This window comes from Sturnira hondurensis, unplaced genomic scaffold (genome assembly GCF_014824575.4).
Source record: "Sturnira hondurensis isolate 20B ecotype Veracruz unplaced genomic scaffold, ASM1482457v3 Scaffold0024152, whole genome shotgun sequence".
Lineage (NCBI taxonomy): Eukaryota > Metazoa > Chordata > Mammalia > Chiroptera > Phyllostomidae > Sturnira > Sturnira hondurensis.
The window spans coordinates 6294035-6317974 of NW_028096783.1; the positions used below are offsets into that span (position 1 = coordinate 6294035).

The 23940-nt window shown below is 51.6% G+C and overlaps 1 protein-coding gene and 1 pseudogene across 2 annotated transcripts in view; both read right to left on the reverse strand.

Annotated features, from left to right (window-relative positions):
- The window catches only part of FLI1 (Fli-1 proto-oncogene, ETS transcription factor), a 114149-nt gene extending 98935 nt beyond the window's left edge, over nucleotides 1–15214 (reverse strand). The window contains exon 1 of one of the 2 annotated variants that reach the window (XM_037038309.1): nucleotides 14945–15214. In XM_037038309.1, the coding sequence (XP_036894204.1) occupies nucleotides 14945–15003 (59 nt within the window). In that variant the 5' untranslated portion in view covers nucleotides 15004–15214. The remainder of the gene's footprint in view (nucleotides 1–14944) is intronic. The other variant, XM_037038308.1, reaches the window with a different exon arrangement.
- LOC118981515 (60S ribosomal protein L13-like) lies at nucleotides 1219–3170 on the reverse strand (annotated as a pseudogene).
- Nucleotides 15215–23940: the final 8726 nt, after the last annotated feature.

The window sequence follows — 23940 nt, forward strand, 5'->3', positions numbered from 1 at the left end:
CTAAGGCAAAGCCGTGACTCTGGGTCCCCAAACCCCACACCCACGCTAACACTTCCAGGGACTGATAAGGTACACACTGAATCTGGGGCCTCTCCCAGGGGAGCGTGGGTCTGCTTTGACAGTTTCTTCCACATCGACTGCAGAAGTGGACCCTGATAGGTTCCTCACCAAAGCATTTTAATGACTACGAAGAAGACCAATAATGGGGCTTGTTGAAAGCGTCATTAGCATCTGGAAAATTCCATTCCACCTGTTCCATCTCTGATGCGACCGACCACTCAACAGGCCCTGTGTTTCATGGAACACTCTCCCTGACCCTGCAGCGGGTGTGAGCTCAAAGCCTCTTCCCTGTGATGGGCACCCCTCCAGGGACATCCTTGTCTGCCTGCATCACCTTCATGGAGGTGTGGGTCCTTCTCTTTGCCATTATAAATGTGCTTCTTCGGGGCACACTAGTAAAATGTTCCCTACTGTTTCCAATTATTCTGAACAATTAAGCATGCAAATGTCTGAACATTTATTAAACTTCTATAGACTTTTAGACTTTAGGGAAAAAATAAAAGAACCTACAAGAAAGAATCTGAGTCATCAAAGGGCTCTTACAAAACCAGCACTTTGAGCCTTTCATTGGAAGTGAATCAGAAACAGACGTGTGAAATTTCCCATGAAATACACACAAGGCTTTAAATTTTTTATTTTAAAAGGGTGCTCTGGGCAGAGAAGAGTCTGGGTCATACCCAGTCCAAACTGGTGGGTAAGAAAGGCTGAAAACTCCATGAGCTCAACCCCAGCCCCCCACTTCCTCACAGCTTTGTCTGTAGGACCTTTGGGGGCCAACTCCGGGAGCCAGGGAAGGGCGACCACAGTGTTCCTTTACCACACTGCAGACCAAGAAGCACATAGAGATCCACGCATCTCCAGAAGGACGAGTTTAGAGCCTCCAGGGCCTAGATACCTTCCCTGAGGAACCCTGGGAAAATTCTCCTCATGCCAGTTTCCTCCTCATGCCAGTTTTCTTTTCTTTCTTTCTTTCAACTTTTAAATTGATTTTAGAGAGAGAGAAACATTGATCAGCTGCCTCCTGTACATGCCCCTACCCAGGACAGAACCCACAACCTAGGTATTATGCCCTGACTGGGAATCGAACCGGCAAACTTTTGGTGCATAGGATAATGCTCCAACCAACTGAGCCACACTGGTGAAGGCTCTCCCTCCCCTTTCCAGCAAAGTGCAGGAAGTACAAGTGCCTCTCAAGTCCCTCACCTTTAGGGAAAGCCTATGTTATAACAAATACCGGCCTTGAGCGAGTTTACTTGTGCCCTTCGACTCAACACACTTTCTGTGTGTGTGGAGAAGGTCCAGGTCGGAATGTGGTTGTCTATAAACAGCATTGTTGGGGCTGGGGAAGTGTTGCGAGGTAACATGGGTCTTTGCTCTGCGATTCCTGACCAGCCACAGACCCGGGTACGGGGCTGCTGTCAGACACGGCAACGTGACGGGAGAAGAGAGCTCTTCTGCTCAAACACATAGATGCGCTCATTCTGACCACTCCACTTGGCATCACCAGGACAGGTGGTGTGAGGCTCACCCTCACACAGGCCCTTCATGCCACGTAGCTTCCGAGTTATTTTCCTTTTTGAGGAAACCTTTCCACCCCATTTTTGTCTGCAGTGGATGACACTGAGGACTGGGTTAAATGAAATCAGTGTGAATTAACCATGATGAAATATCCCTCGTCTTGGAAATACAGCTCTGGCCAGGGGAGCTCCATTTCAGTTTTGATTGTTTTTCGTTCTTTGCTTTTTTAATCACAAGTGGCCGACAGCACTTTATTGTTTCTTTTCAACATCCTGTTCTTCGGCTTCCTTGGCTCTTTTTGCCCTGATGCCAAAGAGCTGGGCCTTGGCGCCAACCATGTGAAGACTGGGCATCTTCTTGAACTTCTTCCCCTCCTCTGCCATGACCCTGGCTCTCTCCTCCTTGTAGACCTTCTGTCTCAGCATGACTGGTCCTGTCAGCTGGGTGGCCAACTTGAGTTCGTCAGCAGACATGTGTCCCTTCTTGGGGGCCAAGGTCTTCCTGAGGAAGAGCACGAACTTGGAATGGTACAACTTCAGTCTCCATGCATGGGCCTCCAAGGACTTTCCAATGTGGCCTTGTTCTGCCTCCTCAGATGTACGGAGATCCCAGGGGTCCTGGCCACCTTCTTGTGGATGCAGGCCACCCTTAATTCCTCCAACACTTTGGTGCGGTGCCTCTGTGGGGCATCTCCCTGCAGGCTGAGTCCTGAGGCGGGATGTGTGGCTCGCTGGGCCTTGCATCTGTGAATCTCCTGTGCCAGCTGCTTATACCGTGTGGCAATGCATCACTGCCCATCCTCGTGGAAGTGGAGATTTTTTAGGGTGGTACCGTTTCAGCTGGGTGCCATGGCCGCTGCCTATGGGTCTTCCCTAAAGGGGAAAGGCCCATGGAAAGAAAGTGGCACCACAAAGCCTCAATCGTTTCTCGTTCCAAATGGATGATAGTTATAAAAAGAGAAAGCTACTTCAGGTGGCTGCATGATTACTTAGGTGTCTAAGTGGTTCCTATGGAAATCGCCATCTTCAGTTCCCTAGGAGTGGTATGACCAGGAAGTAAGACCAGAGAAGAAAGTAAGAATACCTGTAGATTCCACAAGTATTGACATTTTTGCTCCTGGAAGCACCTTTATTGGGGAATGTGCTGTTTCAGGTACGTGAATACTTGAGTCCTGCTTCTGGTGTCTCTTGCCCAATTCTCATCTTTAGGCACATCACGTCTTAGGTTCTCAGTTATCTCTTCTGTACAACGGCCTCTTTTGTTCTAAGAGTTTTGGGAGGTCCCGTAAGTTGGCAACTTGTGATACTTGGCTTGGGAGACACTACGGAGATACTAGCAGCTCTCTTGGTAGTGTTCTTTTGTTACCCTGGCTTGCGCATGAAAGTCGCAGAAGTAACGGGCAGAGAAACGATGAGGCCAAGTGATACGAAATGATATGCAACATGAGAGGCAGAAGAGGAAAGCAACAATTTCTGGAATGTTTTCCTTAATTGACTTTAATGGCCCTTTGGATAGTCTTTGAAGCCTTTTTTTTTTTAGAGTTTATTTATTTATTTTTAGAGAGAGGGGAAGGAGGGAGAAAGAGAAGGAGAGAAACATCAACCAGTTGCCTCCTGCATGGCCCCAAATGAGGACGTGGCCTGCAACCCAGGCATGCGCCCCACCCAGGAATCAAACCAGCAACCTTTTGGTTTGTAGGTTGATGCTCAATCCACTGAGCCACACCAGCCAGGGCTGAAGCTTTTTTCTCCTCATATGTATATATCTAAAATTAGAACTTAAAACATACAGACAGGTTGAAAATTTTAAATAAGAGGGCTTCTTTGCTGACCTGTCATATCGAGTTAGGGTAATAAGAGCAAATACTACGTAGAAAGGTATAACTCTTAAAGGTGTATGTATGTATGGAGTGGAGGTGGGGAGTTGCTCATGCAGTGTTAGTAAGGAGAATGGGTTAATTTTCCCTCTAAATGAAGTCAAACTGCAACTAGAGTGAGATCGAGCGGTTCATTGGCCCCTGATACTCACACGTGAGGTCCATCATGAGGCTGTACAGAATGTTGTGGGAAAATGCAAAGGCAAGCACTTGGCCCTATGCATTGAGAATGAAAATGTTAAAATAATGGGTTCTTCAGTGCTAAATTATGTTTGGTCCCAAGGATCCTTGGAGCTATGGTTTTCTTTGTTCTGCCAAAGGAAAAAGGAAATACATCAGGAAGCTGCCAGTCCACAGGAAGTCTCACTTGGGCTGATAAAAGGAACTGATGTGAGGTGGCTGTGGACGCAGTTATAAGTCAATCAGCCTTGAAATAACAAGCACTATTCAGGAGAAACTGGAGCCCGAAGTTAGCCTTCCTCGATGGTTTCCTTTTAACCTTGCAAAACATTCTCTTCTTTGTGTTTTTTTAAGACTCCCCCCATCTGTTTTTTTAAAGTGTGTGTGTGTGTGTGTGCGTGTGTGTGTGAAGGAAAGAGAATGAAAATAGAACAAGAGTCAGAGAAAGAGAGAAAAACAGAGAAGAGGTAGGAGGTAGAGGGGCAGCATTGTCAAGTTGACCTGCTGTTCTCTCAGCTTCAGACATTTTTCTTTTTACATCTTATTAGCTCATTACAATGAAACAGAACCCGTTGGCTTCACCCTCCTCTGCCTGCTGTTCAGTGCACCTGTTAACCAGTCAGGCAGCCTCTCCTACCTAGAAACACAAGGCCCAGGTTGCAAAGGCTGGTGGAGGCTGAGCGACACCATGAGTCTGAGCAGGACAGACTGCCAGCGGGGGGTCGGTAAGAGCAGAGGGCAAAACACACAACAACAGGGCACACATGGTCCTCAGCAGGTGGGTTGGTTTGGAGCCTACTTCATGGATGTGTAGTGTGTCCACCTGGCAACGCATCACAGTGGCTAAGCTCCACGGACTTTGGAGGCAAACAGGAGTACGTTCAAATCATTGCTCTTCCACTTTCTACCTGAAGGAACTTGGTTAAGTTACTTCCCCTCTCCTTGTCATGGGATCGAATATGAGCGCGTCTGCAAAGGTCAAAACAGCGTTGGGACATAGTAAGAGACAGATAAATAGCTGATTCTTCTTCTTCTTGTGACTCTGCTTGCCCCTCCTCATTGTTCTTCTCCCTTAGGTGAAAGGTGAGTGGATCTCTCACTTTTAGGTGAGGAGTAGGGATGGAAAGGCCTTTGCTGGGGCTGTTGGTGCTCATGCAAAATGGTGGGTGATAAAGTTTCAAGCTGAATTGGGCCTTTCAGGGTTGACTCTGTGTGTGCCCAGAGCACGGCGCCACTTCCTGTTTTAAGAAGAAGAAGAAAGGCCTTCCAGAAACTCATTAAGAGGCTCAAAACTTTTCTTGGACCTCAAAATATTGTTGTTGTTGTTTTTTAAGTTCAGTGCCAATGAATCAAAACCAGACAAATTCAATTTCCCTTCAATTAAACAGGATTTTTAAAATCCAGGGGACGGGATCTTGGGGCCAAATGTGTTTTGGGTTTTAAAGGAGACTGAATTTTGGACAAGAGTGTAAGACCCAGAGCAGAGGCAGGACTGATTCCTAGCTGGCATTAATGCAAAGGGATTAGCCCGGTTCCAGTGTCACTGGGTAATAAAAACAATCCGCTCAGAGAAATTCACAAAGCCCCTCCTGAGAGCCCCAGCCTTCGACTAGCCCTAGCTGGAAAAGATCCCTCTACAGTTTAGGCTCCGGGTTGTGGAGAGCCACGTGGGCTCAGAGAGCGTTTTGGTGAGAGGTTCACCCACCCATGCCCCCAAGTAAGGAATACTGTAAAGCCTGCTTGGGTTCAGAGTCTTATACACATGGAGGATGAAAGAAAGTTTTGAAATCATACCTTCATTTCATACACGAGAAGACCTTTCACATGAAAAAATTCGCATGAATCCTGAAGGAGGGAAGTGATGTCTAAGATGCCATGTCTCATTGGTGCGAGGAGGGGTTTGGGCTAGAATTCCGGTCTCCAGAGTTTAGGCTGGACAATTTTTCTCTGTTTTTACTGCAAAATGGGATCCGGATGTTTCTGATGAGCACACTGGGGCTAGAACGGTGGTCGCCAGTCCATTTATTACCAGTCCATTTCTAATAGTCCCTCTTTATGTGTCCCATCAGTTTTTTAAAATTAGAAGGCCTATATTAGTGATTTTCCAAAAAATCAAATGCTACCTAAGTTTATAGTGTGAAAAGTAAAAGTCCGCTCCTCCTGACTCAGAAGCAGCCAGCTGCTGTTAATAGCTTCTTGTATATCCTTCCAGAATCATTACACTTAACAATCCTATGTGTGTCTTCACACTTTTTGTACAGAAGTAAAGGCCACATTCCGTAACTTGCCTTCTTCTGTGTAATAGCACGCCTCGGAAGCTTTCTCAATCAGGGTATACAGACAACTGACTTCATTCCATGTAAGAGCTGCATGAGTTTTCCCTGAGTTAGTTATCTAGTGCCCTACTGATGGACATTTAGAGTCTTTCCAATTTTTACTGCTACAAGCAACACTTCAATAAATATTTTGGCCAGATACCTGCGGTATCTGTGTAATCGTGTCTATAAGATAAATTTTTTAGAATTAACACTATTATCAAATTTGTCTCAATATTGAACATCTCAGTAGATATTTCCAAATTGGCCTCTGGGATGATTGTACCAAGTTATGTTCCCACTATTGGGTAAGAGAGGGACACGTCCCCTTACTCTCTCTAACATGAGGCATGGTTAAGCTGTTCTAATCTTTGCTGTCCTCACAGGTGAAAAATGTTCACATTTCATTATTTTCACTTAAGTATCTGTATGCACACACTTGAGAATCTTTTTGTTTGCATTTCTTTTTCTAGCACTGTGTATACATAGCATTTTTGCCTATTTTTTTGTGAGATAGTCTGTCTTTTTTATTGTTGGCTTATAATTAGTCTTTATGCATTAAGACATTTGCTCATTTACCTTTGTACTTTGTTTAGAGTGTTTTTCTCTGTGTTACTGTATGAATAGAGGAGCTGAAGCTGAGGAAGGGAGAATAATAATATCTTTTCGAATTAAGTTTCCAAAAGATATCCATACAGTGAACTACTATCATCAGGAGTGAAGGGGCAGAGGAAATTATAAGATGGGTGTTACCTTTGAGAAAATGTGCTTAAATTTCCACATAATAGAAAGCCACAAAAAAGATTTGCCAGTGAGCATTGCTTCTTTTGGAACTGACAGTTGTCAGAGCTGAAAGTCAGAAGGCAGAGAAGCCTCTGACCTCTGGAAGTCTGGAAGGAACAGAAACATGAGCATCTTGCTCTCGTTCGTTTATGTGGCGTTCTGTGGATCACCGTGTCTGGTGGTGTTACTCAAGTTCTGGCTTAATGAAGAAATGAATGAGCATGAATTAAGTGATCCATGTTGAAGTCAAAATGACTCTTCAGACATACGAATTTAAAACTTAATTATATGTATTTATATAGAGTGTAACAGTATTCACTTAACAGCAACTCACAAGCTGAGTACTTTTATAATATTAAAACCTGTTTCCAAATGTTTGCTACCTGAGCAATACTGTAAAATTATTTATTCTCAGACTCCCTCGCACTTAAAATCGGTGAACACCCAGATATTCAGACCTAGCACTCTGCTACTGAACTGTTAGATTTCAGTAGACCTATGAACCCCACGCGTGTCTGGAAATGCAGGGTTAAAGCTCCCTCAGCACCTGTAATTCCAGCCTCTCGCATGTGTGTGCCGAGATGTGACATAAGGTCTTTCGTTACCTCGGACCCGCGGCACCATTGGAGAAAACGGTCCTGCTGCTGAGAAGGCATTTCGGTTTTCAAGTACGCATTTGCTTGGAGTTGGCTTGAGAAGTTACATACTCTGGGCCTTGGATCCCAAATTAAAGGCCAGGTACATTGTTCTCCAAAGATGGGAAGTCTCTTAAATATTTTGGTATTTTGCTTCATTTTTGAAGGTATCAGCAATTCTGAAGCTGCTATAAAGTTGATGAGTTACCTGAAAATGCATGTGAACACTTAATCTCTGGTCCTACTTGGATGATGGTGACAACCTGCTGAGTTTTTGCTTTGCTTAGGTGAAATAGCAGCATGTCTGTGTGCGGCGATGGACCCAGCCGGCCTATGAAAGTATGTCAGATCTGTCTGAATTTCCACAGAACTGTGATTTGAGTCTCAGGGAAACAACCTTTCCTTTCGTCTCTTCTCAATGACTATCTGCTGACTCATTCTCAAAAGGAACTAAAGTCGTACTGGGCCCAGGAGAGATGGCCCAATTGAAAAGGCCGCTTGTGGTGAAGTCTCCAGAACACTGCAGAGGAAGATATTTAAAGAACTAAAGGGATAATCATGTTTTTATGGGATCTGGTGAAGGAGGGCTGCTCTTCCCTCCCCTGTCTCCATATTCAATAAACATATCTTTAAAGACAGCTGATAGCATGGTCTGGTTGCCCGAACCTATCACTGGCTGTTTAATTCTGCTGCTACTCATTTCTTGTGGCCTCTGATAAGTGATGGGGCCACTCTCACCCCCATTTTGTAAGAAGGATGGTGCTAATAGGAAGGACTCAGTTCCTAAGAGGCTTGCATAGCCCTGTAGATCATCCATCTATTAGAAATTTATGATTTTTCCTTTCTCTATACAGGGGTGGGCAAGAGTAGGTTTACAGTTGTATGAGAAACACAGTTTTTTTGTATTCAATATTATTTATTAATTATTGTATTATTTACCATATGAATAACTATAAACCTACTTTGGCCCACCCCTGTGTTTTATAAAGCCCAAATTCTTTGTTATGATATTTAAAGTCCTCCAAAAATCTAATTCCATCCAATCTTCCCACTTCCACTTTCTCCTTTATATGCACCCCTCTGCCCCAAACATACATCAAAATATTTTATTTTCCTAGAAAGAACTTGAACCATATCTTCCTGCACAAGTCCTGCCCTCCTTCAAAGCCACCGTCCAGGCCCATCGATCCACCTATGCCAAGAAGCCCTGTGGATTATATTGGGGGGAGGGTAGAAAGTATTCTGGAATCAGAGACACTTGGCAAGTTACCCAGATGCTCTGAACTTTAATTTCTCCCATATAAAACAGTGATGTGACAATATTAGTTTCCATAGTGCTATTGTGAGAACTAAATGCAAGAGTGTGTATGAAAGTCCTTTGTAAATAACTATTGTTATCAGGTCTTTGTTTGTCTGTCCATTTGAAATTGTTCTCTCCTTCCTCCAGGCTAACGTAACGCTCACTGCAGTCCACTACGCACACAAACACGGCCGATCCTCCTCCCAGGTCTGCAGGACAGCAGCCTTTTTGCCGCCCACACTGTATCCTGACAGCACTCAGTCACCCAGTCCAGTGCCTGAATAAGAGTCATGCAATCGACCTTTCTAACTGGGACGGTCACTGACTTGTACTACTATGGCTGACGTCAGTTCACGATGTCAAGTGAGGCTAAGGTTACAGAGTCCCCATGAGGCCAGCTAGCTTTGCATAGAAAAGGGTTATTCTGCAGATTATCCAATGCGGTCAAAACTCCAAAATACTGGCCATAAGGGTGACAAGGTGAGGATAGTCAAACCCCATCCATTGCCTCTGGGCAAACACCTCAGAGTACACAGGCTGCCGATGTCGGGTCTCTTGGGTCTGTGGAAGCATTAGAATGACATCACTTAGGAATCCCATCCTACTGATGCATTAACACATGAATGGGTTACAGATAAGTAGATATAAATCATAAGAGCAACAGAAAATGAAACAGGGTGTGGTCTTCTGCAGAGGAAAAGGCACCTGCGCAGCCCTGAGGCTACAAAAAAAGTTACTATGGTTGGTGGAAGATTTTGTGAGCTTGTGTGCGTATGTGTGTGTACATAGTGACCAATGTCCTTTAGCCTTCTCCATTTGTCACAAAACAACAAGCAAAAAAAAAAAAAAAGACTTAGAAAGGCTGTTTTCAGTACTAACCAAAAATAGAAAGTCATGTTATTCAAAACAAAACAAAACCAAAATGTTATTCTATACCTTCATAATGTAGCTGGTTGTCTAAGATGAATGAAAACAGTAGCTTTTCAATTCCAACCCTAGATAGTTAGTTGGTTGCTAATCTGAAAATCTTTTTATTAAGCTTCAGATGGAGTGAGTTTTCTTCCATAAAGACTGGGGCTTTGCGGATGGCCTGAGTGTTGACTTACAATTTAGGCGTATCTTTTGAAGTCTAAGGTAGAATAAAAGCATCAGTCCATTAGAAATCCTGCCTAGTGGTTCATCATCATAAAATTTTTCCCATTTTTTTTCTGGGACAACTCAGTATTGACATAAGAATAATGTTACATTTCTAGAATACAGGCTTATTTAAAATCAACCAAGTTTTTAAACCAATGCCAAATTAACTGGTTGACCCCAAACAGAAGACACTGAAATCCTGAATCTTAGTTAATGTGGTTGTTATTCAAGACCTACTTACTGCCCAGCTTGGAGGATGAGTCCATAAGATATGTGCTAATGCATCTGAATATATTATATTATATAGTCGAACAGTCAATTAGTAACAGAATTGACCAAAAATTCAGCCCATCTGCCCTGGTCTGTAAAGGGACATATTGGCTATTACTGTTGCTATTTAAGTAAAATGTTGTATTTTTTGTTGTCCTCTGGTAATGGACCTTGTTTGTATATAAGAAAAGAAGGATTTATTTTAGAAAACAGTTATGCTAAAAATCTGGGAATTTTTAAAGTATGGAAATAATTCAAGACAGTAGTAATACATTTTTTTGTTAAATAATAGAAGTTATCTTTATTCCAAAGTGTCAAATTCTCCATGAGTTTTAAAAAGCCTTATCTGTCTCTGTCTGCCCCTCTGTCTCATGCACGCACACCCACACGCACGCACGCACTTGGCATCCAGGATTTTGTCATTTGTAATAATGTAATGAAAGCGAATAACATCTTCATGGTGTGGTGGAAAGAACGTTAGTCTGAAGGTCAGGAGCCCTGAATTCTCACCCTGACCCAGTTGCCTGTGTGACCTTGAGTAATTCATTAAACAACTCTGGGCCTTAGCGTTCCCACCCCTAACATGAGAATATTGAGCTAAATAATCTCTAAATTTGCAAACCTGTAAACTTAAATCTGAACAGCAGCAGAAGTAGAAGGAAGAAACTGTTCACAAAAATTACCCCCAATATTACCAATTTGCCATTTGGTGATCACCTGGGGTGGGGGGCGGAGAAGCTGTTCTATGTGGTCAGGGCGGGGGGCAGATAAAGGAATGCAGGAGATGTGAAGGTATGAAGATGTGCATGGGTGTTCACCCTTCACAGGGAAGGCAGCGTCCCTTTTTGAGGACAGAAATAAAGTCCCTGTCCCCAAGCTGCTTCTTTCCTCGCTGCTTTCCTCAAGGTACGGTAGCATCCTGAAGTTGCCCCACGGGACAAGCACTGCCCCGTTAGTGATAACCTACCCTCCCGGACCTGTCTGGCCCCGGAACTCTGCGGGTTCGCAGAGCCCAGCTTGAATCACAAGCTTTCCTTCCCATCTGCTCTCTCACCATTTGCTGGCTGTGTGTTGCTACACTTTCCTGAGGTAAAGGCTGGCACCTGAACAGGCCTCCTCAACTGGGCTTTGCTCAAAGCTGATGCAGCTATGTCACTTTTTAAAAAAAATATATTTTATTTATTTATTTTTCGAGAGAGAGGAAGGGAGGGAGAAAGAGATGGAGAGAAACATTGATGTGAGACAGAAACATCGATCAGTGGTGCCTCTCCTATGCACCCCAGCCAACCAGGACTGAACCCGCAGGGACCTTTTTCTTTGCAGGACACCCAGCCCATGGAGCCACAGTGGTCAGGGCGCTGTATCGCCTCTTATCCCCTAATGTGCTTTGCTGTTGCTCGAAAGATATGTTATCTCTGGACACAGAATTATTTATTTACGTGTCTGTCACCTCCACTGGAGTATAAATTCCCTGTTTTATTCTCAACACATAAAGCATGAGTTTTGAGCCTCAAACATAAGAAACACAGAGTTAATATCTGTTAAATTCATGAAACAGGTATTATGGTAAATCCAGACCTACGTCTTAGTTTTCTAACTAACCAAACCCCAGAAGACCTCTCCCCAAGGAGAAAGTCGACAACGTACATGCAACTAAGGCACAGACCTTATGTGAGCCTTACTGTGACTTATGTTGGGAAGTCAACTTTGGCCCCAATTCATAGATGAGGAAACTGAGACTCAAGGATCTATGCACCCTGCTTTAGGGCCACTAAACAGCAGCGCTGAGAATGAACCAGGTTTCCCAACTCCAAGTCTATTCCTTGCTTCCCTATCGCATTCACCACGTCTGCGTTGTCTTCCACTGTGTCTCCATCTTTGATGACACCATGGGCCCCACATTGAGCTTCCACAGATGAAATAATCAGGCTCAACTGAAGACTGATTAGAGCTAAGATGCAGTTTTTGAAACCAGGTCATTTCTTAGAGCAGCAAACAGTATCATGTGCTTTTCAACACTGATAATATCAATGTGGGGAGCAGGGGTGGGGTAGGGTGTCATTTAATACTGCAGGTTGACTGACTGTGGCAGAGAAAGAGAGGAATGGCCCCCACCAATGTTGGTGCTCAGGACATGATGCTCAGAGCCTTCCCGGGAGATGTTCTTGGGAATGAGAAGAAGATGTGATACAGAAGGTGTTGTTACAACAAGGGCAGTAAGATTGGAGTTTTAGAATCAGATGGAATTGTGCACAACATTAATGGCTTCTTAATGGTGTGGGAGAGACCGAAGAACTCCAGCTTTCGCTGGCATCCTGAACTAAATACCTTCTCAGTGCTGAGACTGACAGGCATTTCGAAAGACAGACATACCTTCTATGTGAAGAAGAAATGTGCAGGTGCATAAAAATCACATCTCACAATTACTCAAAGATGGCTTTTCAAGGCCATTTGAGTGGGGAACACCCACTCTGGATTTGTGTCTGCAGATCGCATGTGATCTGCAAAGCTCTCAGACCGCGATCAGCAGAGAATTAGATTTCACAGACATGTCAGTATATGATCTTGTAAGAACGCATGACTATGATATTTTAAGAACAGAAAGTTGGGAAGGACACTACTGTAGAGCTAATTCGGTGCCACTGTTTCACTTTTGCAAAGACTCTGAAGCTCTCGCAGATTTTGTGCACTGTGCATTCTCACAGAGACCAGGAGTGAGCCGACCTCCTTTTGCTCACTCTCCTCTCCAAGAACAGGGTTTAAATCATGGTGGAAGTGGGGTCCTGGAACCTAAATCTCCAAAGGTCACATGAGAAGAGGAAACTGTGGCTTTCAGACAACTTAAATACCAAAGTATACACTCAACGACTCAGTCCGTCAGGATTTCAGGGACTGAAGATGGCTTGACCAGCCTCTGATCTGTGGGTGGGTCTGCACAGCCAGGTCACCTGGGCGAGAGACCAGGGTGCCCCTGTGGAGGCTTTGGAGGGACTCGCAGGCTCCCACACCCACTCGAGGAAGGCCTTGGCTCCATCCTCAGCTGCAGCACCAGGGTCTGGGTCTCAGCCTGTTCTCGCTGCCCACCGTGCCAATCCCTGTGTGCGAATCTAAAGAGATGAGCACATCCTGGGTACAGACCACAGCTTCCTCCCTGTGCTCTGGGCCTGTGCTGGAGGTCTGAGCATCGTGGAGAAGAAATTGCTTCACTTCTCCTTAGAGTGTCTACATCCAGACCCCAGAGCCATGTTCCCACTCTTCCTGATCAGGAGGGCGCCTCTGGGTAAGTGGTGTGTCTCACTGAGGCGGCGTTTTCCAGAGCGGAGGGTCTTATTCCTAACCCGAGACGCTCGCTTGCACACGCCGGCATGAAGAGCAGCAAGCACACGATGTCCAGTGACCACCACGCCCTTCCCACAGGAAGCCTCCCGCGCCCGCTCCGCGCCCACCCACTTTAAACTTGAGGAACCTCGATCACACAGGCGCCCTTGAACCATCACACTCAGTTGTCTCATCTCCAGATTTTCAAGTTCCTTCTGTGGGTGCCTTTGACCTAAGTCAGCATCTTTCAAACTTTCAGAGAAAAAAAAACTTTAAAAACCACTACTCCACCCAAATGATAAAAATCTCTCGAATTCTCCAAGCCCAACATCTCAGCTTTCTCTTACTCAGCCCTGAGCCCCAAGTCGATTCCTTCGTGTTCTGGGGGAATGGCGGGCTCTGCCAGTGCCCACCTCACCAGCCTAATCGTTTTTCCAGACAGACTCTTGCTTGGTGTTGCACAACCGCCTCGCAGCCCAGCGGACTCCAGGTCCCATTCATTCCCCTCGCTCCTCCAAGCCGGTGGCGTTCTGGGGGTGTCCCTTCTCTCTGCGCCTAGTCCCACTTCCCCTTCGAGAGGGAGGAGGCAGGCAACCCTCTGAGGTCGGACAGGAAACCCAGACCCTCAGCCGTCCCTCTGGGCTGCACTTCGAAACCCAAGCCAAGCTGGGGGTGCGGGGATAATGGTGGGGGTTGGCGACGGAGTTTGGCTGGTCACCTTAGGGGAAGTGGCCCAGAAGGGCACGGGACCTTCTCTGAGATGACCCCGGGAGCCCTTCCCCGGAGCAGACGCCCACCCGGAGACGGTGCGCGGAAGCCGGGTGTGGGGAGCGGGGCGCGGCGCGGACCCGGGCTGCAGAGACGTCTTGCTCCTGCTGGGGAAGCGGCCAGGTCGGCCCGTTAGTCCGGGCAGCCACAGGCTCTGAGCGTCGAGAACCGGCAACAGAAACACCAAGAGGAAGGGAACCCGGCCCGCGCTGACATGTAAACAGGGCTTCCATCTGGAGGAGCCCGCGCACACAGAGCCCAGAGACATTCACTTGCACCCCGATCCTCCGGCAACCGATCCCCTTGCCCACCTCAGGGCCCACCAGGCAGGAACCCGGGCTGGTGGCGGCTTCCGCCCCCACCGCCTCCAGCCTCGGGCGAGGGGGAAGCCGGCCGCAGATGGGTACCGGGCTCCGGGCCGAAGCGCTCCGCTTGCCGGTGGGAGTGATCGAGCCGCGAAATCGGCCCCCCCCCCCCTCTGATCCGCGCCCGGAATCCTCCCCTCCCGGGATTCAAGCCGAAGCCGGGTGGCAGCGCGGGTGGGGGCGCGGAGGGAGGGGGCCGGGCTCCGCTTCGCGGCAAGGGGTGCAGGAGAGACCGTCCGCGGGGCAGCCGGGAGGGGGAACCCCCGCTAGTGAGACTTGCCACCCGCGCGCGGGAGGAGACGGAGCGGAGCCGGGCGCGGAAGCAACGGAGAGCGGCCACGTCTTCCGGGACCCGGGCGCCCGCCACCCCGCCACGCTGGTCGGCCCCACCGCTCCGCGCCCACCGCCCGGTCTCTTACCTTAATAGTCCCGTCCATTTGGCCAAGTCTGCAGCCAAGCCCCCCAATATTCCACACATTGACCCGGTTACAGCCTGACCTCGCAGCCCCTTCGTAGTAGCCGGGCGCGGCCTCCGCGGCGCCCTGGGCCCTCCCTGCGTGCCCCCTGCGAGCGCCCTGCCCGCGCTCCCCTGTGCACGTTTGTTGTTGTAGCGGATTGAAAAAGAGACAGTTTAACCGGATGAAACTTTTTTTTCAGCTAATTTTGGGAAGTGACTTCACTTTGCGAATCGGGAGGAAGTCCTATCTCTCTCTCTCTCTCTCTCTCTCTCTCTCTCTCTCTCTCGTCTAGCTCTCTCCTCTCTCTGCTCTCCTCCGTTTTCCCTCCCCCCACATCCACTCCCCCCACAACTCCGCCGCTCCTGCTTTTCGCATCACACACACTGTATAAATATACGCAGAGATGCCCAGATACATCCATGCGCTGCGCACACAGGATCCTTGCTCCTGAGAGATAAGAACGAGCTGGGAACAATGCCCGGGTCCGCGCCCGGAGCCCGCGCCCCGATTCCCGAGTCTGCATCCCCCTGCCCCCCCCCCCCCACCTTCCCCCAAAGTCCAAACCCAGACGCCTTTGGCCTCCTTCCTTTTCCCGGGGCCGCTGGCCGAAGGTGGCCCTCCTGACTCATTCACTTTCCGTTTCTTCCCACAGATACGTTCATTAATGCTTTTTCCAGCCCGAGTCGAACTTTTTGGGGGGGATGGGGGACGGGAGAGTATACTCCAGCTGGGGATAAGCTGGAGCCTACTGCCCGGGAAGATCCAGACGCAGACCGAAGCAAACCAAACATTACAAAACGCATCCAATGAGAATTTTTCCACCCCGACAGGACTGCCGAGCGGCTGCCGACTCTAGGAGCGGCTCACCCACACAGCCACGCGGACTCGGGGCGTCTTCCGACGGACGCGGGCGGTGGGGGAGTCGCACTCTGCACCCAGCGCATTGTTAGCGGAGGGGCGTCCTCCCCACGGCGCGCCTCGACCCTCTGCTCCTGAGAGCTCCGGGCTCCCCCCGAGGGCGGGGACTAGCGACACCCTAGGCCACCTAACCGCGCCCTCTAGGGTCAAACCCCACGCCCTAACCCGGACGCGAGGGCCCCAGCCCGGGCACCCAGACCAGAGTTGCCTGGGCAATGCCACCCAGGTCCCAGGACACTTACACTCGGGCGAGACGTTCCCTTCACGCTGGTCAGCAGGTCTCCAGAGAGCAGTACCCAATGTTGCGGCCCAGACTCAGACTTTTTCCCCGGTGAGACCCCGGGGCCCATGCTCTGGACCACATCCCCACCCAGCGTGAGGCCGGCCTCCGCTTGCCCGCCTGGTCGGGGCCCCGCCACCCCGAGGCACTCGGCTCCCCACAAGTGAAAACAAACGATCCCGTTGGGGCAGCCCCAGCAAGTCTGGGCACAGCGAGGGGACCCCTGGGCGCTTTAGACCTGGCTCCCTTCTCCCAGACCTCCGAAATAGATTACCTTGTCCACGCTCTCCAGACCGCGCTTTGGACCTTTTCACTTTTATTTAAGAGTCCACCAGGGGAAGGAGGGCAAAAAAAATCCAGAGGAGATCCGAGTCAATCGACTTGGGAAAAGTTTCCAAAGGGTGTCCACAGCGGCGAAAAAGGTGACTTATTAATTCTTTATTTCTTCAGGAGCAATTGAGCCCCAGAGTTCTCTCGCCTCCCTCCCTCCCTCCCCCTCCCCCCACCCCCCTCTCAAAATTAGTCTCATCAATTCAGCTCCAATTTTGGGTTCGAATACAGACAAGGGTCTGAACGTGACCAGACCTGGAGTGGCGGGTGCAGCCTGCCAGCAATTGAGACTCGGTGTGTGTATGGGGGAGTAGGGGGGGCTAGCGGTGGAATGGGGGCCGGGCCGACCCCCCCACCTCCTGTCTGCTTCTCAATCCAGGGGTCTGCTCTGGGGCTCCCCTGGGACCGCCACATCTGGTTACCGCTAGCGGGGTCAGTTCCCCCCTTTGCCTGGGGCCACCAGTTCTGGAGTTCAATTAAAAGAAATCAGGTTTAACCCTTTCCTCCCCTCGGCCCAGCCACCCGCCCCTCACTCTTCCCTTCAGAGTTTCCACATGCTTTCCAGAGAGGAAAGAGGTTAAAGGGAAAGGAAGAATGAATTACATCCTTTCAAACCCCAAATTGTTTCCTTTTCAGCCCAGACTCTGCCGACCTTCAAACAACAACAGGGTTTTCAGGAGGGTGTGGGGAGACTGCTTCCCACTGGGACGAGACCAGAAGCCTGGCACCCCCAGCCTGGTCGCCCCTCTTTCGGGCAGAAGGGAGTCCACCTCCACCTTTGGGAGGCCCTCCTCCCAGTGCTGGGTGCACATTTAGGACGTTAACGGCCACCCCACACCAGCTCCACTCTCCCCATCCAAACAGGCCCCTCCTGGCGCTGGAGAGGGCCCCTGTACCCCAGACACACGGGCGAGGTTCTCTTCCCACCTTCTGTTCAGCCCAGTGAGCGACAGGTTGTCTTTGCCTCCCTGACCAGGGGAGTTACCCCAACATCCCTAGCGCCCCAACTCCTTTGAGCAGGACCTGCCTGTTCCATTGGGAGTGCTCAGTATGTGACCAGGCTGACTTGAGGACTTGCCCTCCTGCTTTAGCTGGGAACTCAGCAGCACTTTCCATGGCTGCCTATACACCCAGAGCTACGGCAATTTCATAATTTTGAAGATGGTTGGGGGGGAGGGGAGCAGCTGGCTGGCAGGGGCATAACTGTCACCACTTTGTGACTCACTGACTGGCACCAGTGCCATGCCCTGCCTTGCTTACCAGGGCCTTCGTGAAGACCTCCCGTCCACCACAAGGTCCTCTTCCCAGAAGGAAGAGTCCCCTCCTCCAACTCTGAACGGCGTCTGGGGGTGCAGACCCACCCCACCCCCACCCGTTCTGCCAGGCTGGTGGGTGAGCGTGCCGGCTTATATAACTCTGGATTTGATGCTGCACTCTCCCGCTGCGGCTGCTTTTTCAAATCCCAAAGGGGGAAAAGCCCTAACCAAACACAACAGTAAACAAGTCTGCCCTGTCTAATGTGGTTACCACCAGACATCTGGAAAGATGGTTTGATCCTGGCAGCGCGCATTGTTTTCACGAGCAGCCGAAGAGAATATTTCGAATGTTTGCATTGAGACAAATTGATAGACAGCCTGCGGTGAGGCCTGCTACAAATGAGAACTGTCCCGGGGAGGCCCTGCCCTCCCCTGTGCCCTCCCTCTCTCACCCCACTTCTTCCCCCTCGCCTTCCTCCCTTTCTCTCCCCTCTTTCCTCCCTGGCCTGTCTCCTCCCGGCCTCGCCAGGGACTGCTTACCCCAGCCCACACACTTGCACACACCCTCTTTTCTGGCTTACCAGAGACGGTTCTGCCTCTCCCTTTCCGAGACTGGGCAGGGCTGCTGCCCAGGAGCCGGTGCCGGCTACCGCCGGTGCCCAGTCCACCGGCGGCGCTGGCTTTCAAGTCAGGGAGCTCGGAACCAACAAAGCGGGTCCAACATTGAAAATCAAAGCTACCAGCTGGGGTGGAGGAGCCCCGACAAAACAGGCCCACCTCGCATTTCTAAGCAGTCTAGGGTCATTCACAGAAAGCATGTAAAGGTGGGGGGCGAACACTCAGGACACATTTGGATTTGGGGCGTTTCCAGTGGAACGTCGGTGCGATGACTTGCCCCGCACCCTCCGAATGTGACAATATTTTCCCAGATGCGGAAGTCCTGCTTCCCCGGGGAGGGTAGCGGCGGGGTGAAACGTGTCTTGGCTCGCTCAATGTCAGCCCTTTTGACCCGGTCAAGACTTCCCAGACATGGCTTCCCTGCTTCTCCGGCCCCTGCCCGAGTTGGGGATGAGAGGGCGCGACAACCGGAGCTGCGTCCCTGGGGTGCCTCCGGACCCCGGGACGGTGCGTTCACCCGAAACCCCTAGCGACGCCCGGCGGGGCCGAGCGACCAGGGCGGATCCTCCCCCTGCGCCCTCCCTCCACTCCTCCCCTCCCGTCCAGCGGCCGCAGCGGGTAGCAGAGCTGGCAGGGGGCCGGCGGGGGGAGGCGGGGGAGGCGGGGGAGGGACGGGCGAGCGAGCGCCGAAACTCCAGACTGCACAACTGCAGCTTCAAGTGTCTGGCCCCTCGCTCGAGGCCATAATTAATTTGAGATTTATTTTTATTGGAGAACTCCAGTCTCGTCTGACCTTAGCCAAACAAGGCAGCTCGAGCCGCCCCTGGATGCGCTTGAATGCCGGGGCATATTTCTGCAGGAAGGCTTTGCAGGCGCGCCTGCTTTGAATTTGTTTCTCGGACTCCATCTCCTCACAGCTGAGGGAAGATTTAGAGCCTCCGCTCGCCCTTCCCACTCCCCGCGCTGGGTCCCGCCTAAGCGCGGACCGGGTTCCAAACGCTACGTGGGGGGCCGGGCGGCGGGAGGCCGGGGGCGGGCCTGGAGGGGGAGGGTCTCTGCGCCTCGGCCCCAGCACTCCGGAGCCGGGTCTCCAGACCACTCGGCGTCGAGGAGGAAACCCCGAGGGAGTCCGAGGTTGACCAGAGAGCGCACAGCGACGGGTTGTTGACCAGCCAGGGGCCGGGACCCTCACCCGGCAGCGGCGTCTAGATGGGGCCCTTGGTGGGTGGGGAGGAAGACTCTCAGCCTCTGCAATTTCCATGTGTCCTGCCTCCCAACCTCCCCAAACAGCAGTCATTCTAAGCACAGACCTGTGTCCTTGAAATGCCGTTTCAAGACCTGCCGGCCAGAGGCTGCCCCTGGGCCTGTCTCTGTGAATATTCCGGGGTTACCAGTCTCTTTTCGTTTGGTGGGGGGGGGGCGGGGGCGGGGGATGCGGGGCTTGTCTAACCCACCAGGCCGCAGGAGATGAACGCGTAGGCTGGTTGGTGGGGGAGCGAGAGACAGGGATCTGGAAGGCTCCTAAAGAGGGGAGGTGGAGGACCCTGGCAGGCGGCAGGACAGGGCCCTTCGGGGATCGCCTGGCACTCTGGGTGTTTCCCGTGCTTTGCAGGGTTAGGAGCACTCCGCGGGGTCTCCTGCGCCCTCCTCCCTCTGCGCAAGCAGAACGTCCCGGTGGAACGTTCCCATTGGGAGATCTGGCTCCTTGAGTGTGAACTCTATTCCTATGCACTTACCAGCTCTGTGGCCTTGAACAAGTTTCTTAACTTCTCTGTGCCTCAGTGTCCTTGTCTACATTATAATGGGACCTACCACCAAGGGCTGTTATGAAGATGAATGTTTAGAAGGGGCTCTGCCCCTTACAAACGGTGCTACGTTAACCTCTTGATGCCTCAGTTTTTCATTCGCAAACTGGAGCACCTCCTAGGGTTGTTAGCAATATTAAACCGTTAGTACATGCTTAGTACATACATTAAACCTAAACCATGCTTAGACCAGGGCCTGGCAAAGGTAAGGGCTATCTACACGACACCACCGTGACCCACTTCCGGCCGTCGGTGACTGAGAGAGGGAACTCCCTCTTCCCTCGCGCCCTTTGCCGCTCTCATCTCGCCCTTACATCCACCCTCAGCGCTGCTGTGGGTGCTCCCTGAGCACTCAGGGTTCTCAGACCCAGCACGCTGCCTGGGGGCAGTGCGCACCCTGGGCGCCCTGGCCCCAGGGGTTTGTCAGGAACCTGGGAGCCGGTGCCTGACGCTCAACTGGACGGGGCTTGGCAGCCGGGGGACTGTTTGTGCCCCTCTGGCAACTGGTCGGCTCTAGGAGTCGGCGAAACAGACCCAAGATTGTCCCTGCCACGCAAACCTCTCACCGCCATCAATGCACCCCTTTGTGCAACAATGCAAACTTTGTGGCTGCTGAAAAATCCATTTTTTCCTCTTGAAAAGAGCTCCTGCGAAGTGCGGCTCCGCTGGAGGCTCTGGGACTCCACCTCCTTCCTCACTCCCCAGGACCGCGCCCCCGGCCCGCCACCCCCAATGGTTTGCTTCCCCTCCGACTCTCGGCCTAGGTCGGGATCCGGGACTCTCACTGGTTCAAACTAGAATTTGTCATGTTTAAAGTTTTCGTCTCCGGGTGTGTATGTACGGGGGTGGGGCGGGGGTCAATGTGGGTGGTTGAGACTGCTCCACCCACCACCCATCTGCAGCCCTAGGGCAGAGGGGGAAGCGAGAGCTCCTTTAGTGGGCTCCCAGTTCCATGGGTCGAAAGTGGGGGTGGTCGGAGGGGTTACATGGAACCGGAGCACGCTCTAGTCTCAGTGCGTTCTGCCACCTCCTGGGAGTCCTCCGTAAATCCATATCGACACATTGATTCACTCATTTTTCACCCATCCATCGCTGATTAGACACTTCGTCCCGTCCAAGCCCCCAGAACTCGGCTTCCTCGCAGTGCCTAAAGACCTCGTAAGATCGCGGGCCATGGGGCTGGGGGGAGGAAGGAAGTGGAGTGCAGGTAGACGCAGGCTACCAGATGTCAAGGAATTTCCCTTTGGAGAAATGGTAGGAGAGATGGACGTATATTTTGGCGCTCCCGGGATAAATCCGGAGTCAGCGCCTCATCGCTGTGGCCACATGCCCTCATTCAGAGCACCCCACGTTGGCATTCTCAGACCCCTTACACAGGAGCGTGGGGGCCGCTTGGGGGCGGGGTTCGGGGAAAGGGGCGGGGCCAGGACCTAAAAGAGGTGGGAGCGCCTTTTCAGAACCACGCAGGTCCTTCCTCCTCCCCACCAACCCTGCGCTCCAAGAGGCTACCCTGAGAGGCGTGAGGACCTCGCCTCCTTCCCACCCGGGGCAGGGCCGCCAGGTCGGCACCCTCAGCCCCGCCTCTCTGGCCAATTTTCATTAAACGTGTAACCCAGATGTCCTGGCCTTGGTTTGTTTACATTCTTGGGAACTGTTGTGAAAAAGGAAAAAAAAAAACAACCCTTCGACGTGTTGTCAAATAGCAATCTGAGCCTTCTAGGGGGTGGGATGGGGCCGAGGAAGGTGGGCTTTCGAGAGAGGCGGGGGGTGTCGAACGGGAAGAAGGGCGCGCAGTGTTCACACACCCGCGCACACCCTCTCACCCTCTCACCCTCACACAAACCCTTAACGAAGAGAACCTGCCGTGCGCCAGCGGCGGGAGCACACCCAATGGCCCGACGCCGGCTCACCCATGCAGGGGCCGCCTTCTGGGCTTCCCTGAAGAGGCTCCACTCGGCTCATCTACGTCCAGAGCGGCCTAGAGTGTTCCTCCCCAACCAGAGATGCCCCCGGGGCTGCGCAACCCACATCTGGTTTGAGCACCCCTCTCTTCACCTCCGCGGACTGACAGTGTGGACCGGTCCCCTCCCCTGTCCAATCTTTTCCCAAGGAAAAGAAAGAAGACATGATAGGCCCCGGGAGCAGGGGGACTAGGAGTCATTACCTGTTTAAAGACGCTGTCATGTCTTACCTTGACGTAAGACGACGTGTCGGGGACTGTCTGAAACATCCTGAGTGGGCGAGGAAAGGTCTGGAAGGCCCCAGAAGCAACCTGGGTAGAAGAAACCTGGGTCATCCACGAGTGGAGCACCGGTGAGACTGTAGGGGTTGGAGGTGATGACGGGGGAACGCAAAAGGGGAATAGGTTAGAATGGGGGGCCTCCGAACCACCTGGGGCAGCCAGAGAGACTCGGAGTTGTCAGGTGCAGGGAGCCCTCCTTGCTCCTGTGCCCAGGGGCCTCGGGCTCAGGGCTGGTGAGGACTGAGAAGAAGCTCGCACTTTCGGCTCTGTTCCCTATTGCCCTGTAAACCTAACCCTCTTCTGCCCCTAACCCGAGAACCCACCTCCCCCAGACCCGGGTAATTTCACACCTAGGCACGCTGGGGCGCGTCCTGGCCGGAGGACAGAACGCGGCCGGGATCGGGTAAGTTTGCCCACTGAAGCAGGCCGAAGCCCTAGGGTACGGATATTTGAAAGCGATGGGGTCCCTCGGGGCGCAGGTCTCCTGCCCGACTCCCTCACCACCCCTAGGACACCGCTAGTGCCAGCTACCTCCCTCTGCCGTGCTGGGGGGCCGCTGTGGAGATAGACTGGTTCAAGATTCCGGAGGTCTGGAGTCCCCGCTTCTACACTCCTCGGCCCGCCCCGCTGGCCCCCGCCCAGGTTTGAGGGCACTGAGGGCAGAGTCAAAGACAATTAATGACGCGGCCTCGTTTTCCTCATTTTTAATGTCAGGGGCAGATGGTGTCTGAGGTCTGAATTTTGGAGCTGGAAGCGTGAAAACTACCCCAGAATGCCAGGTGCCTCTGCGGGCGTCTCTCCCTGCCCCGCCAAGTCTGGCGACTGGTCCTCTTCCTTCCTTGTCTTAAACCATCTTGAGCGCGGCAGCGCGCAGCTTCTCCGGCAGCCAATGTGTTTCTGATAAAGCACTTTTCTCCCCACTAACAAATTCCAGCTTTTCGGCTCCTGAAGCCGCAACGCACACAGGAGTTCAGGGACCAGGTACGTTCCTCCAGGGCTCCTATACTACCTCCCCCCGCCCTGCACCCTTGCTCCAACGTTTCCCCCATTTTTTTTTGGAAAGTTGGAGTGAAATGTGAAAGAAAAGGGGAAATGGAGAGAAAAAGAAAGCCCCGGGGAGACTGAGAGAAAGAGCCCCATGAAGTTTCGCATTTCCCGACTGCAACCGGAGCAGGCAGCAGCGCGGAGAGGGACGCGAGCACCCGCGCGCCCCCCGACGGCCCACACGGACCAGCACTCACCTTAGACGCCCGCTCCCGCCGACCCTGCAGGAGCGGGACTCCTGCAGCGCCAGGACGTTCCAGTCCCCGGTGCGAATCCTCTGCGGGCAGAGGCCGAGTCCCCGGCAGCGCAGAATTAATCCCGCTGACCGCCTGGAGTCAAAGTCGGACTTTCTCTCTGACTCGTCCAGACGGGCGGCCTCAGCCCCTGCACATGCTGGGTGGGGCAGGGGTGGGGGCGTGCGGTGCAGGAACCACTTAAGTTTGAGCGTCCCGCGGCTTTCCTCT